At 39.4% G+C, this 17,893-nt stretch overlaps 1 protein-coding gene and 1 long non-coding RNA gene across 22 annotated transcripts in view; one reads left to right on the top strand and one right to left on the bottom strand.

The window, feature by feature from the left end:
• The window catches only part of TENM2 (teneurin transmembrane protein 2), a 709,050-nt gene that overhangs the window by 685,147 nt on the left and 6,010 nt on the right, over positions 1-17,893 (top strand). For all 21 annotated transcript variants that reach the window (XM_083596571.1, XM_083596570.1, XM_083596589.1 and 18 more), the window contains 3 exons: positions 2,577-2,812; positions 14,394-14,690; positions 15,910-17,524. In XM_083596571.1, the coding sequence (XP_083452697.1) occupies positions 2,577-2,812; positions 14,394-14,690; positions 15,910-17,524 (2,148 nt within the window). The remainder of the gene's footprint in view (positions 1-2,576; positions 2,813-14,393; positions 14,691-15,909; positions 17,525-17,893) is intronic.
• On the bottom strand, positions 9,575-10,992 carry LOC310755181. Its single transcript, XR_014544215.1, has 2 exons — positions 10,150-10,992; positions 9,575-9,721 (listed from the first exon to the last, which is right to left on the bottom strand). It is a non-coding gene; the product is annotated as an uncharacterized lncRNA (long non-coding RNA).

Genomic DNA, 17,893 nt, shown 5'->3' with positions numbered 1-17,893 from the left:
CAGATCTCCAACAGCTGTGATGGCTGCCTCATCTGTTTAGGAAATAAATCCTGCCCTCAGGGGAAGGAATTTGCTAAACAAGGTTGCAGGAACTGATTGGTCATCATATTTCTGTGCTTTTCTCTGGAAGTGAATTTTGTGGACATCTGATATTATGGCCTTTGAGTTCACTTGCTTCCACCTCCCTTGTACTTGGGTTGTTGGCTCACCCATGGGCACATGACACTTATTTGTTATAATTTAAAATTGCCCTTTTGGCAGCTGTTACATCAGCTAGCATGTGACTTATTCTGTGACTTACCATATCTTTGCAACCATCAAGATAAAGTGTTTTTATACTTCGATAATGGTATTTGTTTGCATCTCAGTCAAGATTTGGTTCTTCTGCATGTTTTCCTGACATGGAAAGCACCTTTCAATTGCCACATGTTTAGAGGGCTTCATCCTGCCCAGTTGATAGAATTTACGTTTCTTCCAAAAAAGCCATGTTTACCTGCGTGACCCAATGTAATGATGTTCATAAAGCTTTACACCTTGGGTGTATGAGCAAGGTCTGATGTATAATTCATTAGAACTTTCTAAGCAGGGTGTTGCTGTTTTTTGCCTGAATACCAGTCACTAATTGATGTTACTTTAGATGATCACAGCTCACATACCCTTTCCCGCTAAAGATGCCTCATTCTCAACTGGGACGTTTTTCGTGTCTCAGTCATGAGGCAAAGGACATTATTTCCCCCCTTGAGGCATGTGCAGCAATTAAATCATTGTACCTTGAGGGAAAAGGCATGAGTGTCTTATCCTGAACTTCTACTCTTGAAAGTTTCCAGGGCATGCTCTGCACAGATGCAGCGAACAGATGTGTGAGTGCATTACCATGCACACAAAAATCAAGTACAGCCCCAAAGTGGAATGATGAAGAGGTCCCAATGAAAGAAGATTGGCTATAGAAACTAATAGAGTATGCAGAAATGGCGAAACTTACTGGAAGAATTAAGAAATCAAGAACAACAAATTTTTCAGAAAGCAATGGAAGGGGTTTATTGAGTATTAACAAACAAACTGTAAACATGAGAGAATAGACGATTAAAAGAATAAGTTAAGGCAATTTGGAGTATGCAGGAAAGGACGAAAATAAATGTAAGGAACTGAAGAAAGAGGGAGAAGGGAGTCGAAATTGAAAATGTTAAAATTATGGTTAAATGATTGTAATGTATATAAGTGAAAATTATAATTTTATTTTTTTTTAAATCAAGTACAGATAAGCAAGCTGGTGTTTCTCCCCATGGTATCTCTCCCGTGGGTCAGTTTAAAGTATTTTTATTCACTCACCTATTTTCCTGTGACCCATTTACCTCTAGTCTGAGGTCAGGAGAGAGTTGCCAAGAGAACTAACAGTCTTGTTTATTCTGTTAAGGAAGGCTTAGATTTCCTCAGCTTCAGAAGACAAATTTACAGCATAGCCACTGCAGCAGGGATTTGTAAGGGAGTTAATGGGAGCCTTACAAAAGCAATTCCATATTTCATATGCTATGACACTGTTACCAAAACTGCAGTGAAATGAATTTTGTTGATTTTTTTTTAAATTGAGAAATAATGTCACTGAAAACAAACATTGTCACACAACAATAGCCTTCTGACATATAAATGCCAACATTTATGAACTATTTGCCTGTGTTGCAATGCCTTTATTTCTGTGCTACTAGATGATTAATTATGTAGATCTTTTCTTTCTGACAGAAGGATAGAGGTTCTTGGATAGCAGCTGGTCACAGCATTGCTTTGCGGGAGAAACTCTTTTTTTATTATTCTAAAGAATAGGTCTGGTTGCAACAGCCACTCGAGAGTATAACCAAGTCATAAACTTGGTTTTATTTCTGTAACTTCTGTCAGTCAGTAAAAAGCCAGGTGTCTGTTTGGCTAGTACTATTTATTCAAGACAGAATGAAGAGTGACACTCTCACAAAAGATTATGTCTGGCAGCTCATTCTGAGTGAGCATCATGCCTTAAGGACCAAAACCTAATCTATAACATTGCGCCATACACACACACACACACACACACACACACACACACACGGAGCTCTTAGACCAGTTTAAAAGGAAAACCTGCTTATTTCTAAGAAAAGGCTCCAGCCATCTCTTTTTTCATTTCCAACTTGAATTGATTTCTTGCTGACCCAACACTTCAATTAAAATAATTTTTTCTCAGATTATACATGTAGCCACAGATATCAATGATATTTGCTATAAAAATATCAATATACATGTAGCCACAAATATCAATGATATTTGCTATAAAAAATATCAATATACATTTTGATTTACAATTAAGAAGCAAGTGGGAAACAAAATCCTAATAAACTGAAACACCTCTGCTGGCTTCAAATTTTTAATAATGTTCTTCACATAAACCACTAACATCTCAAATGCCGTACCCACTTCCTCACCACACAACAGTTGCTGAGAAACATCATTTTAGATTTGCAGATGCACCATGAAAGCCTAGAAAATTAGGTAATATGTTTTCTTTATGACTAATGCTGCTAAGTTTCCCCCCACCCCTGTTATTGCTTCAGATCAAGTGAGGAACAGCTATCAGCTCTGCAATAATGGCACCTTAAGGGTGATGTATGCCAATGGAATGAGTATTAGCTTCCACAGCGAACCACATGTGCTAGCCGGTACTGTGACCCCAACCATAGGACGATGCAATATTTCCTTGCCAATGGAGAATGGCTTAAATTCCATAGAGTGGCGCCTCAGAAAGGAACAAATTAAAGGAAAAGTTACTGTGTTTGGAAGAAAGCTCAGGGTAAGTTCAACCCAGTCCTACAATAAAACAAGTTGCTTTAGAAATGGGGACTATTATCAATTCCTATATGCTGTATCATTTATTTCATATAAAATGTGAAAGTGATATATGCCTGGGTTATTTGAACTAAATTAACTATATGTACACGTAAGCTTCAAGCTCTGTTTGCAAATCCTATCCTACAATCCATTCACTAAAATCAACCCCACCCCAATCTGAGCTACAGTATTAGAAGTGAGCCTGACTGGGATAAAGCCCCAGAAAGAAGGGACTAAAGAGGGGAAGAAGGGACAATTTAAATTGTAGCTCCTGACCATAATGTTAACTGGGGCACACCTGGCTTTGATGAATGGTGCCTGCAGTTGTCATATGGTTTGCTCCTCAGTGTGGTAAAATGCACTCTAAGGATAACCGGTCAAGCATTGTTTTTCAGGTGTACACCATTCCATATCTCTTTACAACAATTTGAAATGATACAGCCCTAGGCACTATCTGAACTATAGATTAAAGTGGCATGATACTAGTTTCAAACAGTCAAGGCTTCACCCAACGGTTCCTGGGTACTGTAGTTCGCTAAAGGTGCTGAAAGTTGTTAGGAGATCCCTATTCCCCTCTTTCCAGAGAACTCTGGGAATTGTAGCCGTATGAGGGGAATAGGGTTTTTTTACAACTCTCAGCACCATTTGCAAACAACACTTCCCATTATTCTTGCGGGGGGGCATGACTTTTTTAAGTGGTATGATACTGATTTAAATGTATAGCGCAGATGGGTCCTCATTGACTAATAATCCAGTACAACAAAAGACGCGGGTGGTGGGTGGGACGCAGGTGGCGCTGTGGGTTAAACCACAGAGCCTAGGACTTGCTGATCAGAAGGTCGGCGGTTCGAATCCCCGCGATGGGGTGAGCTCCCATTGCTCGGTCCCTGTTCCTGCCAACCTAGCAGTTCGAAACCACGTCAGGTGCAAGTAGATAAATAGGTACCACTCTGGCGGGAAGGTAAACGGCGTTTCCGTGTACTGCTCTGGTTCACCAGAAGCGGCTTAGTCATGCTGGCCACATGACCCGGAAGCTGTACGGCAGCTCCCTCGGCCAATAAAGCGAGATGAGCGCTGCAACCCCAGAGTCGGTCATGACTGGACCTAATGGTCAGGGTTCCCTTTACCTTTACCTTTTACAACAAAAGAAGATCACAGTAGAAGAGCATTTAAAAAGCCAGATAAACTAAGCATTCATAAAAGCCTACTTGAATAAATAAGCATTCCTGACACTAAAAAGATAACACAGATAGTGTCAGGCAAGGCAGTAAGTTCCAAAGACAGGGCACTACAACAGTAAAGGGCCCGATGCAATGTTATTCCCTATCCTATTGTGACTGGGCTGTTGGTATGATCTGCTGTATTTTTGGCAAGATAGAGAACCATATATGCTACTTTAGCTGTGTATGCTTTCCACCAAACATTTCAGGGTGGGGGGCACAAAAAGGTTGAGGAATTCTGGGCTATTTCATTTGCAAAGCTCAGAGTCTGAAATCCTGCAGAACACAGTCACATTTGGCAGTTATCTTTTGAAACTTTTTGTAGTCACATCATTCCATATTTACCATTGTAGATTCTTCTTTTTAAATATATATATGTATATATATGATGTTTTTATTTATTTTCATGGTACAGTTCTTTGATCAGGGAGTGAAGACAATGAATGTTCCACACCCACACACCACAACCCAACTTCAAATATTTGCAGAGGTTGTGTTATACTCTTTGCATGAAATCAACTCTGCAGTTTGAGGAGGCTCTCAAATAATAAGACCCTAAAATAAATGGATATAGTCCTGGCTCTGAGTAATAAAGCCTTAATAGAAATACTTGCAGTAATTAGCAGAAGTTAGATGTACAAGTATTGGAGCTGAATTCTTGCCAGAGTTAGATTTTTATTTTTATTTTTTGCACCATGTATATGCAAATCAAAACATAGCTTTATCTATCAACACCTCAGCATTTAATTGTCTTGTGTTAGTTCCTGTAACAGTAATCACATATCTATTTAGCTCTTTTAAATGAAAATCACTATGAGATTATAACAGGTTGAGTGGACTGAAAGTGCAATTTGAAAACAAGAGGGAAAGCGTTGAATGTATTTGCATCTCATTTATTTTAATTCAGCATTTTTTCAAACTGCATAGTGAATGAAATTAAAAAGCTGCACTAGAAAATAGCAAAGGAGCAGACAGGAGGCATAAAATACAACACTCAGGTCAGTCACAGACGACACCTTGGTGAAGTGCAGGCCTCCAGATGGAGACAAATGGTGAAGGCTTGTGATTAATGGCGATGCCTCAATATGTCTGTGATTTGCAACTGTGATTTGGCTGAAAATAGCAGATTTTGAGCCAGCAGTAACAGCACAACCCTATGCATGTCTACTGACAAGTAAGCCTTGTATCAGCAGAGCTTACTCCAAGGTAAGTGTGCATAGGATTAGAGTCTTGGTCTACAGTGCTAAACACCTTTTGATGGAGCCTAGTGGGACTTACTTCTAAGGTTTTTAAAATTTCTGCCAGCTACTTAATGGACTGATATGCCCAATGTGTGTGTGGGGGGGTGTCAAATAATTGTTTTGGGGAAATGGACAATACAGGAGACAATCATTTCATGCAGAGGTTCTGTTCCTGGCCCCTGCAAGTATTGACAGAGCATAAGTATGTTCCCCTTGTTATGCCCCATTATACCCTCTTCTGGGTCCAAAAGGACTCGCTCATGAGTGATCACGCTTCAATTGGACGCACCTAAAATGGTCGCCACCTGTATTTGAATTGTACAACTAAGAAGGAATTCTTAATCTTGCTTGGAAACAACACCCAATTCAGAAGCTTTCCCCCTTAAATTTCAACATTCAGAATCTGTTTTGGTTTCCTCGACAGTGAGAGAAAGGAATTATTGATAGTGAAGGAAAGGATGTCTGCACATGTTCAAAAGCACTGTCTTCTTACTATTTCATATGCTCCTGCATGGAGCACTGACTCAAAAAGCAAGCTGTATGTATAAGCTCAGGGGAACTATGAGATGATGTATATTTTGGTCTTGTTTTCTCAAGCATCAGGAATGGAGAATACTTTACACAGAAGCAAGCGAACACATTTGATTGTGTTCTGTGTTTAAGGAGGGGTTGTTTTCCCCCTTTCCTTTCCTTTGCTGTTGATGGTTTGGAAGAGTGCCCAGAGCATTACTAACGAGGTTGGAGGTGAACTTGAGAAAGTCAGGTAATGGTAGCACCTGGACAGAAACTTGTTAATTGGTTTCAGTTCTCAAATATATTTTTGATTTTTGAAAGTGAGGTTTTAACAGATTTTTTAGCATCACATCCAGTTAGGGCTCTTGCATGCATTTACTCAGAATGCATAGAGTTAAGTTTGCAGAAATCCGCTGGAATGTGGCACTCAATAAGTTTCCACCAACGTGATTTGACCCTTAGTCTGTACATTTCCCCACCCATGCTACAGAGGAGGACTGAACTCCTGTTGGAAATAGAAATATGGACAACGTGGATTCTGGTCTGATGCAACTTTTATTTATTTCTTTTTGCCCATGGCTGCCAACCGTGTGAAAAGACACTGGCTATGATAGTGCCACAAGGAAGACTCCTGGGAAAATGAAACATTCAATGGCTTTCCAAGTCTAAAACTAGGGGGATGGGGCTGGAAATCATGCTGAACCATTAGCACGCCTATATAAAAGACCTCTGCTAAGCATGCTCTTTGCAATGACTAGAGAAGTTGTTTCTGCCCCTTTCTGCCTGTGCTGCATAAAGTTCTACTTTTAATCAATCAGGTGAAAACCATGATTAAGCTTGCAGAACGAGAGGTGTGCTATAATTTTGTTATGTAGACAAGTATTAGCACCTACTGACAAATTAAGTTATCAGCCAGAAATTGAATGCTAGTCTGTTTTATGTGAGTCCTCATGAAGACTGATCTCTTTTGCATACAACTTAATTTCAAGTGAGAAATGTTTTCTGGAAGAGTCAGTAAGCAATCGTAGGAATTGCCTCTTGTGACTTACACAAGCATGGAAGAACAGGTGTGTGGGTAGGTGGCAGAAGAAAGGCAAAATAGTTTACTAGATAATTTAAAGTCATGCCGTTGATAATAATGTTATTCTTGTTCCCAGAGAGAGTGGGAATGTGGGAATTAGTCATTTTGTTTGGGTTTCCATATAATTAATATGACACAGCAATTATACTCTGTGGTGCTTCTTACTCTGCCAGTAGAAAATGATGTTTTGGAGCAGGTGCTCTATGTTCCTGAGTAATGTTTATGAAGCTTGTTTGCTTGCACATAGACACATCCATACATATTCCATTATTAGAATGGTGCATCAGAGATTAGTCATTCTCATAATAATCATGTAGTTTCCCTCCACACTTCCAGATGGTGAACTGAAGTGGTGGTTGCCTAACCACGATGTCCCAGAGCATAGCTAAGTAGAACTTTGTGATCCAGACCACCTGGATTCAAAATACGGGGCAACATTAAGCCATTAATTTGAGCACTTGCTTTTGGAAGCTAGTACTGTAAGAAAACACTCTGTATCGGAATGATGGCATATAATAAATTCAGTTCTGCCACACCTACGGTACTTCCCAGGGTCTGGTTGTAGGATGAGGGTGAGATTATAAAAGCAAGCAGGCAGTAAAAGTGCAAAATGTATTACGTTCACCATGTCTCCTAAATCAGCCAGGTACTCTCTCTGCCTCAGAGAATGCGCAAAAAAGCCAGAGCCTGATAGTGGCACCTCAAAAAGGATACAGTAGAGATGGGAAAGGTTCAGAAAATGGCAACCAAAATTATCAAGGGCCTGGAGCAATTCCTGTAGAAAGAAAGGTCACATCTGAGGCTTTTCAGCTCAGAGAAAAGGCAAGTAAGGGGCAACATTATAAAGGTGTGTAAAACTGGACATGATGAGAAAAAAGAATAGACTGGGAGAAGTTTCTCTCTCTCTCATAATAATAGAACTTGGGGTCATCCAATAGATGTTGAAAGACTGAGGACTGAAGTATTCCTCATGCAACACATAGTTAAACTATGGAATTCACTCCCACATGACAGAGTGATAGCCACCAACTTGGATGGCATTAAAGGAGGTTAAGGCATACCGTATTTTTCCGTGTATAAGACGCCCCCATGTATAAGAAACCCCCTATTTTTGAGAACTCCTATTTAAGAAAATGGGGAGAGATGTATCCGTGTATAAGACGCCCCCAAATTTTTGACATTATTTTTTATGGAAAAAAACCTATACGGAAAAATACAGTATTCTTGGAGGATAAAGCTACCAATGGCTACTAGCCACGGAGGCTCTGTTCTGCCTCAGTATGCCTCTGAGTACTAGTTGCTAGGAATCACAAGTTGGGAGAGTGCTGTTTTGAAGATGACTATTAGTGGGCACCCTCTTTCTCCACCTCAGATTACACACACACACACACACACACACACACACACACACACACGAGATGTAGGCAGATGTAGGTTTCTTTTTGGGGACCTCTGAAATGCAGGGTAAGAATTTTGACTTCTTGTTGTTGCTTAAACGAAGATTCATTTAAAAATAAAAAAGCTACTCGTTTCTTTGGAGACAGCCTACTTGGCAGTATCAAAACCTTTTCTGGGAAATCCTGCATGAATAGTGATTTTTACGACTTATCCACTGAGGAAATGAAAACCATGGTAAAGAGAGACCTACTTCATTAAGTGGAAAAAATCAGAATGCAGAAAATGAATGATAATTAAAAATTATTTCCTTACAAATATAGAGTTGTATTAATTTTCAAATTGCTTTCTCTGTAACAGAATTCCTACAGAGTGGGTTGGGGTGGGAATTGAGCTCACCCTTGCTGTGAAAATAATTCAGAATAACTTTCATGTCCTCAAGAAAGGCTGGGGGTCTATTTCCATATTGTTTGATGTGCTGTTTAAATTTGGATAAGAGAAAATGTTGCTTAATCAAAGCTACTGTAAAATATAAGCTGAAGAACAGATTCTCAGGAACCGATGAATACTTCTTAAGTAGTCACTGCTGTCAAAAGATATCTAATTTAAAGACTTCTACTTTATTAATGGTGCATTCACAATTAAATTGCTTAAGAAGCTTTATTAGATTACAGGGTTGGCCTGGATTCTTTGGTCCGTCTCCAGTGAATGCAGTTATTTATCTTTCGTATTACAGCATTCACTGTTTGCACATGACACATTTAAGGTTACTACAATTCCTTGTTCTCACTTTCGAAAGACCCCAAACCACCAACTTCTTACATGTTGTGTGTTTATTGTGTGACCTTCAAAAATATGAATCTGAAGAAAGTGACAGCTACCTATAAAAGAGGAATATGGCATCCATTTGGCATAGTTACCATTGACTAAGACCCAATGCAAAAATTACAGCTGCAACATGGAAAGATGCTGTAAATGCTTTGCTGTGTTGGGGGCTCTGCTTGGAGGACCAATCTGAAAGCTGCTTACCTTAAAGATCGTTCCAGTCACATCCAGAGGGTTCATTTGCTTCTGCCAACCATATGACCAGGACATGGTGTCTCCCACCATGTTCCAGCACTTGTGCAATTTAAAAGTTCTGCTGTAAGACTGGGGAAGGAATTACTTGTTTGGGTGTAAACAGGTAGAGTTGAGAGTTGATCTATAGGTTACCTCCTTTTATAAGAAATTAGTGAACTATTTAAGAACAGAATAAAGATGACATGATTCTAGTCTCCATCAAACGATTTTTATCAGAGCAAGTAATTATTGTACATTGCAAGTATATTACCCTCATATGGACATCCATTTATATGCACTGTGGGAATTCTTGGAGGAATATCAGCAAACAAGGGCTTAAAGCTTCTTCGTGCTAGCATGTACTGGAAGGAAGGAAGGAAGGAAGGAAGGAAGGAAGGAAGGAAGGAAGGAAGGAAGGAAGACTCAAAGGGTGCTTTGCACTGGAATGAGAATGTGGTGACTATATGACTAGGGCAGAAGGCAGTTTTCTGGGGGAAATGGCAGGTTATTTAGTCTGCAGTCTCCATCTTGGAAGCAAGCTAAAAGCTGGCATTATAGCTGCAACATCCACCGTAATTCTTGTACTTTTCTTACCATAACCCCCCATCCCATTCCACCTTGCTTTGTCCACCTTCTTGCCTAATGTAGAGCTCTGGGGATCTCAGAAAGGTTGGCCCTGATTTGTGACATTTTATCATGAAAGAGGTAACATAAAGGTGTGTTTTGAATTAGGTATTGGATCTCACAATTTGCTGCTTAGGATTCAAACAAATGGGAATAACTGGCTTACCTGAGGCCCATAACATTTGGTGCCAGGTCAGCTGACTACCTTAAATTTCTTGACGCATGCAAAATCCACAGAATAAATATTTTGGTTGGTCCTAACAAAGTGTTGCCTAACTGTGGACTGTGAAAAACAAATAAGAGAATGGTTTACATTGTTCTTATTAATCCAGGTTGCTTCTCAGAAAACAAAGAGATTTATTTTGAAAGAGGGCTGGGGCCATGTCTTTTGTTAAACAGATTACAGTATTCATTGGGAGCCAATGGCAGGGAAATAGTTGGAGATTTCTCTGGAATATTCTAAATGGGGAAGATGTTACCCGCTTCTGTTATAGGAAAGGTGCAGGTTTTTTGTGTGTGTGGTTTTGGAACAAAGAAACACAGAATGAGATAGAGACAGAAGCAAGAGTCAGCAAGCTGAAGGCTATCAGTTTGCTGTGGAAGCATATTGGGTTGCAGATAACTTTCTCCAGGGAACTGATGCATACAGTGGATTAGCTGCTTGGTAGGGAAGCATTATCCTGTTTGTCCCACCTGTGGTCCACTTGAAAATTAATCAAACATTACTGAAATGCTAGAAGTCTCCAGTGATCTTTCCTCCAAAAGGAGGAAAGGTAAGCACTGTACTTGAAACTTCTCACTGCATGGTGAAAGGTTTTGAAGGAAATCAATAGAATCGTAGAGTTGGAAGTGATCCCAAATATCATCTAGTCCACCCCCTTGCCAAGCTTTAAAATTCAAGGCCTGTTGCCGTTCAGTCTAAAATGTTATTATCTTTTATTTGAAAACTCACATTTCTCCTTAAAGTAGAAAGTTGTTTTCAGCAGCATTCCTGTGGCAAGTTGTTGTTGTTGTTGTTCAGTCGTTTAGTCGTGTCCAACTCTTTGTGACCCCATGGACCAGAACACGCCAGGCACTCCTGTCTTCCACTGCCTCCCGCAGTTTGGTCAAACTCATGCTGGTAGCTTCGAGAACACTGTCCAACCATCTTGTCCTCTGTCGTCCCCTTCTCCTTGTGCCCTCAATCTTTTCCAACATCAGGGTCTTTTCCAGGGAGTCTTCTCTTCTCATGAGGTGGCCAAAGTATTGGAGCCTAAGCTTCAGGATCTGTCCTTCCAGTGAGCACTCAGGGCTGATTTCCTTCAGAATGGATAGGTTTGATCTTCTTGCAGTCCATGGGACTCTCAAGAGTCTCCTCCAGCACCATAATTCAAAAGTATCAATCCTTCGGCTATCAGCCTTCTTTATAGTCCAGCTCTCACTTCCATACATCACTACTGGGAAAACCATGGCTTTCACTATACGGACCTTTGTTGGCAAGGTGATGTCTCTGCTTTATAAGATGCTGTCTAGGTTTGTCATTGCTTTTCTCCCAAGAAGCAGGCGTCTTTTAATTTCGTGACTGCTGTCACCATCTGCAGTGATCATGGAGCCCAAGAAAGTAAAATCTCTCACTGCCTCCATTTCTTCCCCTTCTATTTGCCAGGAGGTGATGGGACCAGTGCCATGCTTAGTTTTTTTGATGTTGAGCTTCAGACCATATTTTGCACTCCCCTCTTTCACCCTCTGTCAAGTACAACATGTCAATTGGTCCCAACATTCTGAATTCTTACCGATGTTTGCTCTCTCACCAGGGTGCATGGATATGGAGTGACCTGGTTGTCAGGAATTTCTTAAGAGGATATAGATTTGTTTACTTCATTTGTGATTTCAAAATTTAAGTGTATGAAGGAATTGGGCTACTTGTATGGACCATTGCTTATCAGAGGGGCACACATATATTTCCTGTCTGTTACATATCTCTCTTGTTTGGGGAGTGTATGGTTAATGCAGAAACCTAGCAAATACTCAGAGGCTCAAATATCAAGATAATGTAAACTCCGTAGCTGCTGGAAGTTTAAAATCTTCAAATTTCCTTGACACAGTAACCTGAGGGGAGGAGCTTGTGATTGACAGGAGAAATCTATATACATAGATAGCTGGGAGAGGATAGCTGAAAGGGGAATTCTGCATGATAAAGAAGAGTTTTGTAAGTGAGTAGTTTAAGGCAGTGAGTAAATTTAAGGAGGACAGGTCATTATGCTAGTCCACACTAGTTCCACTCATTGCCCTATTTGCATTTGCATTTACACACACAGAGCATGTTTTTGCTGCAGGAATGTCAGCAGAAGCATTTCAGATTCCACACTGACTTTTTGTTTTCTGTCTGTGTATAGAATCTTACCCACATTAGTGTGAGAAGCACTAGCTCAGGCTAATGAATGTTGACTGTGTTGCAGGCTGATTTCAAGTTCCCTAGCTTGTCATTAAGCAACACAGCAGCATCTTTCTGGCTGTGAGTCAGCTCATCAGCATGCATGTTCAGCAGGGACAGGAATGCCCATGGCCTTATACTACACTTGTGCAGATGCAATAGTCCACTCTTTTTTCAATCTGTTACTGTCTTTCCTGGGGCAGCAGTCAAATGTAATTTATAGCTTAGCCAATACTTGTGCTACAGAGCACCTTGCTGAGCAAGGCAATGAGAATCTCTCTTAATCTGACTGACTGGGGCCTGTATTAAAAGCATGATAAATGTAAAGTAATAGATGTCATTGGGGAAAGGGGTTAGAATTTGAGAGGTGAAAAGGGGAAATGCTACTATTAGATGTGTCATCCTATAGTATGTCTCATATTCAATCCCAAACACATTTTCCCTGACCATCTTTTCATACTCATATACCAGATTTCAGGCATGTCAGATCTACTTTTTCTTCTAGAACCCCCAATATCTATTAGTCAAGACCAGGTGCAGAAGATAGAGAATTAAAGCACATTCTGCCCCTACGAATTTGTTTTCGGTACCAGAACCCAAACTAAGCTCAGTCCACTTCTGGTTGGTTTTCTTCACTTTAGTAATCTAAATTTGGTGGGGAAAGCCTTTTGTTGTTGCTGTTGTTAAACAGCTGAGTGTAGATTTACTGCAAATCATCCAGAGTCCTCCCTTCTGATCACCCCTATGCTATACTATCTAGAATCCCATATCATTTATGAACATCACAATACTGTAATTATTAGTCCGTGACCTATATAGATAGCATTCTTAAATGTAAAAATTGCTTATAACACTTAGGGCTCATGCTAATATTTTCTCATCTCCTTGCCTGAAAGTATGCTCCTGCTATGAGCCTGGCTATCCTATAGCCTTGCAAAAGGTTCATCTCTGAAGTTCAGTTCTGGTTAAATTTTTGGGCTGCTTTTTCTAGCCAGGTAAAGGGGGGTGGGAGAGAAATCATTGCTGGGTAAGAAATATATGTAGTCTTTTTCTTTCACTTACCCCTAATGCCTCTGGGCATCATTTTTTAATATTACTGATATTACTGAATAGTGTCTTGTGAGAGTATTCAGACAGAGATTAACTAGAGAGCCAAGTTTGAGTGAGGAGAAGTAGAGTTGTGAGGATGCAGTCTACTTGGGTCTTCATTCAAGAGGGGAGTGATCTTCTAAATAAAGAAGAATCCCAAGCAAGTTAACAGGGGTATAGTGATCCCCTGGGTCTGTTATACTAGTAGAAGTACCTCAGAAGTGTGACTGTTGGGTTGGGACATTGACAGAAAGTACAAATTGTTTAAAAACCAAAGTATTAAGCTGTAACACTGCAACAACTTAGTTAAGGAACTGAAGTGAAATAAGCTAATTTATCATCTAGTCTAGAAACCTGTAACATCTAACTTAGAGAGTAATAATTCAAAACAAGCAACTGGAATTTAAAAACACTATGTGTTAACTACCTTGTTTAGAAGCCTTAACATCCACTAGATTTAGTATAATTATTAATAAGTTAACTGTTTCCTCAAAAAACTTTATTTCCTGACACCTTTTGTTCTACCAACTTAGTTCTGTATAATAAATCTTTCTTATTTGTTCAACTTCTGCCTGAGTCTCCAATATCAAAGTTTTACGTCACACAAAAACCGTAAGATAACCTGTTTGGTTATAGGGTCAACAGAGGGGGTGTCCAATATTCCAGACCACTGTATTGAATTGTTGCAAGTAAAGTAACTAGTTTGAGAAGAAGATCAACATCCAATCACAAAAAGATGCAATTATTTTATTGTCATGTAAAACATTTAGAGCTAGAAGTTCTAAGTAAATCTGTTTGAAAATTTACTAGTGAACTTACTGAATGCTCCTCCTACATGGTTCTTACACTGAATTTCTAAACGACAAATTATTTACTGAAGTAAACAAAATTATCTTTTGTTTAAACAGGTCCATGGAAGGAACTTGCTTTCCATTGATTATGACAGAAACATTCGTACAGAGAAAATATATGATGATCACAGAAAGTTTACACTGCGTATTATTTATGATCAATTGGGACGCCCTTTTCTCTGGCTACCCAGCAGTGGGCTTGCTGCTGTGAATGTATCCTATTTCTCCAATGGGCGGCTGGCTGGACTTCAGCGTGGTGCCATGAGTGAAAGGACAGATATTGATAAACAAGGCAGGATTATTTCCCGCATGTTTGCTGATGGAAAAGTATGGAGTTACACATACCTGGAAAAAGTAGGTAACTTTTGCCATGAGCAACAGTATTACAGACATGGAATACCATCTATTGTGGGAAATATCTAAACATAGACATGCACCTAATATATTGCAAACATTGATGTACAAATAGTTAAAAGTGTGTGCCAAAGAGTTTCTAACAGCAGAGTCATAAGCATTTACTCAGAAGTATTCCTCCTTATGTCCATTGGGGCTTACTCCTTGGTAAGTGTGTTTAGGATTGTAACATATATTAATTAGTAGAAATGCTTTGATAACCTTTTGGCATTTTGGTGCTGCCATAAAGCAGGAAAGACTACTGTACTTCATATACATGCACCTTTGTTATGAAAGGTCTTCTAAATGTCAGTTTCTGGTAAGAAAACAGTAAGCTTAATATCACTGACTAAACCAGGTGGAATAGCCACACATAGTTTATCTCTTAACCTCCTCTAGGAAGATTAGTTGTTTATGCCATGCTTACCTTTCTAGGTGAGCTTTTTAAAATTATGCATTAATTTAAAAAAAAACTAAAACTATTGGGTGGCATTCAAGTAAGTTTTCGACAGAACATATGCCTTGAAATTAATGGACATAACTAAATTTGGTCCATGGATTTCAGTGGGTCTAGAGACTGAATAAAACCACCACAATTTGTTAATTAATTGGGGAAGAATTCAACATCATGCTAAGGCAATTGTTCCATCAGGGCAAGCATTTCAGCTTGCCAGACAGATCAGTCTGCCTTCCTTCCTCTGTGTGCTGTTTCAGGATTTACCTGGCACACACCCACCTGAGCCAATTTTGGTTTGGAGGAGGGGGCAAAGCCCCATTGCGGAAACCCTTGTGTAGGACTTCCACAGATGGGACTCATTAGTTGAATCCCACCCTTATTATAATTTCAGTAACAATGTCAAGATCCAGAAAGGAGGCAACTTTTTTAAAAAATTGCATTTCCCCCTCTTTAAATATAGTGCATGAAATGAATAGAATTTGACAAAATGCAGTTTAGGTTATCAATTTTAGTTTAGATCTGACAATTGCGTTTTTTACTAGCTACTTGGCATATGTATTAAAAATATATTAATGGCAGTGGGTGGAACTGTCACATACATAGAAGTAGTTTTCAATGTTTCTTTAAACTTATTAATGTTTTCAGGATTGGAATTCTAAAACCTTATTTGGTATGCTCTTTACCGTGCAACATATAATTAATATTCTTTATGTTTTTTTATAGTCTATGGTACTACTACTTCAGAGTCAGCGGCAGTACATCTTTGAATATGATTCTTCAGACCGACTGCATGCTGTCACGATGCCAAGCATTGCTCGTCACAGTATGTCCACTCACACATCTATCGGCTATATTCGCAATATTTATAACCCTCCAGAGAGTAATGCCTCCGTAATTTTTGATTACAGCGATGATGGAAGGATTTTGAAAACATCTTTTTTAGGAACTGGTCGGCAGGTTTTCTACAAATATGGGAAATTATCCAAGTTGTCAGAAATAGTTTATGACAGTACAGCAGTGACTTTTGGATACGACGAAACAACTGGAGTTCTCAAGATGGTAAACCTACAGAGTGGAGGCTTTTCTTGTACAATCCGCTATCGTAAAATTGGCCCTCTGGTTGACAAACAGATTTACAGATTCTCTGAGGAAGGTATGGTCAATGCGAGGTTTGATTATACCTATCATGATAATAGTTTCCGAATTGCTAGCATCAAGCCTATAATAAGTGAGATACCTCTTCCAGTTGACCTTTATCGTTACGATGAAATCTCAGGCAAAGTAGAACACTTCGGCAAATTTGGGGTAATCTATTATGATATAAATCAAATAATCACTACAGCTGTAATGACACTGAGCAAACACTTTGATACACATGGACGCATTAAAGAAGTTCAGTATGAAATGTTCCGATCGCTCATGTATTGGATGACAGTGCAATACGACAGCATGGGGAGGGTAACTAAGAGAGAATTGAAGCTTGGGCCTTATGCCAACACAACTAAATACACCTATGATTATGATGGAGATGGGCAACTCCAAAGTGTGGCAGTCAATGATAGACCAAACTGGCGTTATAGTTATGATCTAAATGGCAACTTGCATCTATTGAATCCCGGAAACAGTGTACGATTGATGCCACTGCGCTATGATCTAAGAGATAGGATTACACGCCTAGGTGATATGCAGTATAAAATCGATGATGATGGCTTTCTGTGTCAAAGAGGCTCTGACATATTTGAGTACAATTCCAAAGGGCTCTTAACAAGAGCTTACAATAAGGCTAATGGATGGAGTATTCAGTACCGTTATGATGGAGTAGGAAGACGGGCTTCTTACAAGACTAACTTGGGACACCACCTCCAGTACTTTTATGCTGATCTTCATAACCCAACCAGAATAACACATGTGTATAATCATTCAAATTCAGAAATTACCTCTCTCTACTATGATCTGCAAGGTCATCTGTTTGCAATGGAAAGCAGCAGTGGAGAAGAATACTATGTTGCCTCAGATAACACAGGTACACCTCTGGCAGTGTTCAGTATCAATGGCCTCATGATCAAGCAACTACAGTACACGGCATATGGGGAAATCTACTATGATTCTAATCCTGACTTCCAGATAGTAATTGGATTTCATGGAGGATTGTATGATCCCTTAACAAAACTGGTCCATTTTACTCAGAGGGATTATGATGTTTTGGCTGGACGTTGGACCTCTCCTGACTATACAATGTGGAAAAATATTGGTAAGGAACCTGCCCCATTCAACTTGTATATGTTCAAGAGCAACAATCCTCTCAGCAATGAACTGGATTTAAAGAACTATGTGACAGGTGAGAAATAATTTGTGGTTTAGGAATCTGTGGAAGTTAGATTTGTGGAACATGTATAGGATAGATTTTGTATTTGGGCAAATAATTTAGTATCAAATAAGACTTCAGAATCCTTCTGCTTGGAAAAATTAGAAGTTTATTTTCAGTTTAAAACTTTGGGACTCAGCAGTACAGAGAAAGGGTCTCATGGCTTCAACTCCATGTTTTTCAAATTGGGATGCAGTCCTTCATCCAGTTCTGTGGCCTTAAGGTACTCTGAAATTAGCTGATATCACCCCACCTGATAACAAATCAGCATATTTTTAGTTAAGTACTATGACCTTGATCCCCAAAGTTTCTAAGCTGACTGGGAGAACAAACAAAACCACA

The sequence above is a fragment of the Podarcis filfolensis genome (genome assembly GCF_964270895.1).
Source record: "Podarcis filfolensis genome assembly, chromosome: 2".
Lineage (NCBI taxonomy): Eukaryota > Metazoa > Chordata > Lepidosauria > Squamata > Lacertidae > Podarcis > Podarcis filfolensis.
The sequence above is the reverse complement of the archived record's forward strand: the minus strand, read 5'-3'. Positions and strand labels throughout refer to the sequence as shown.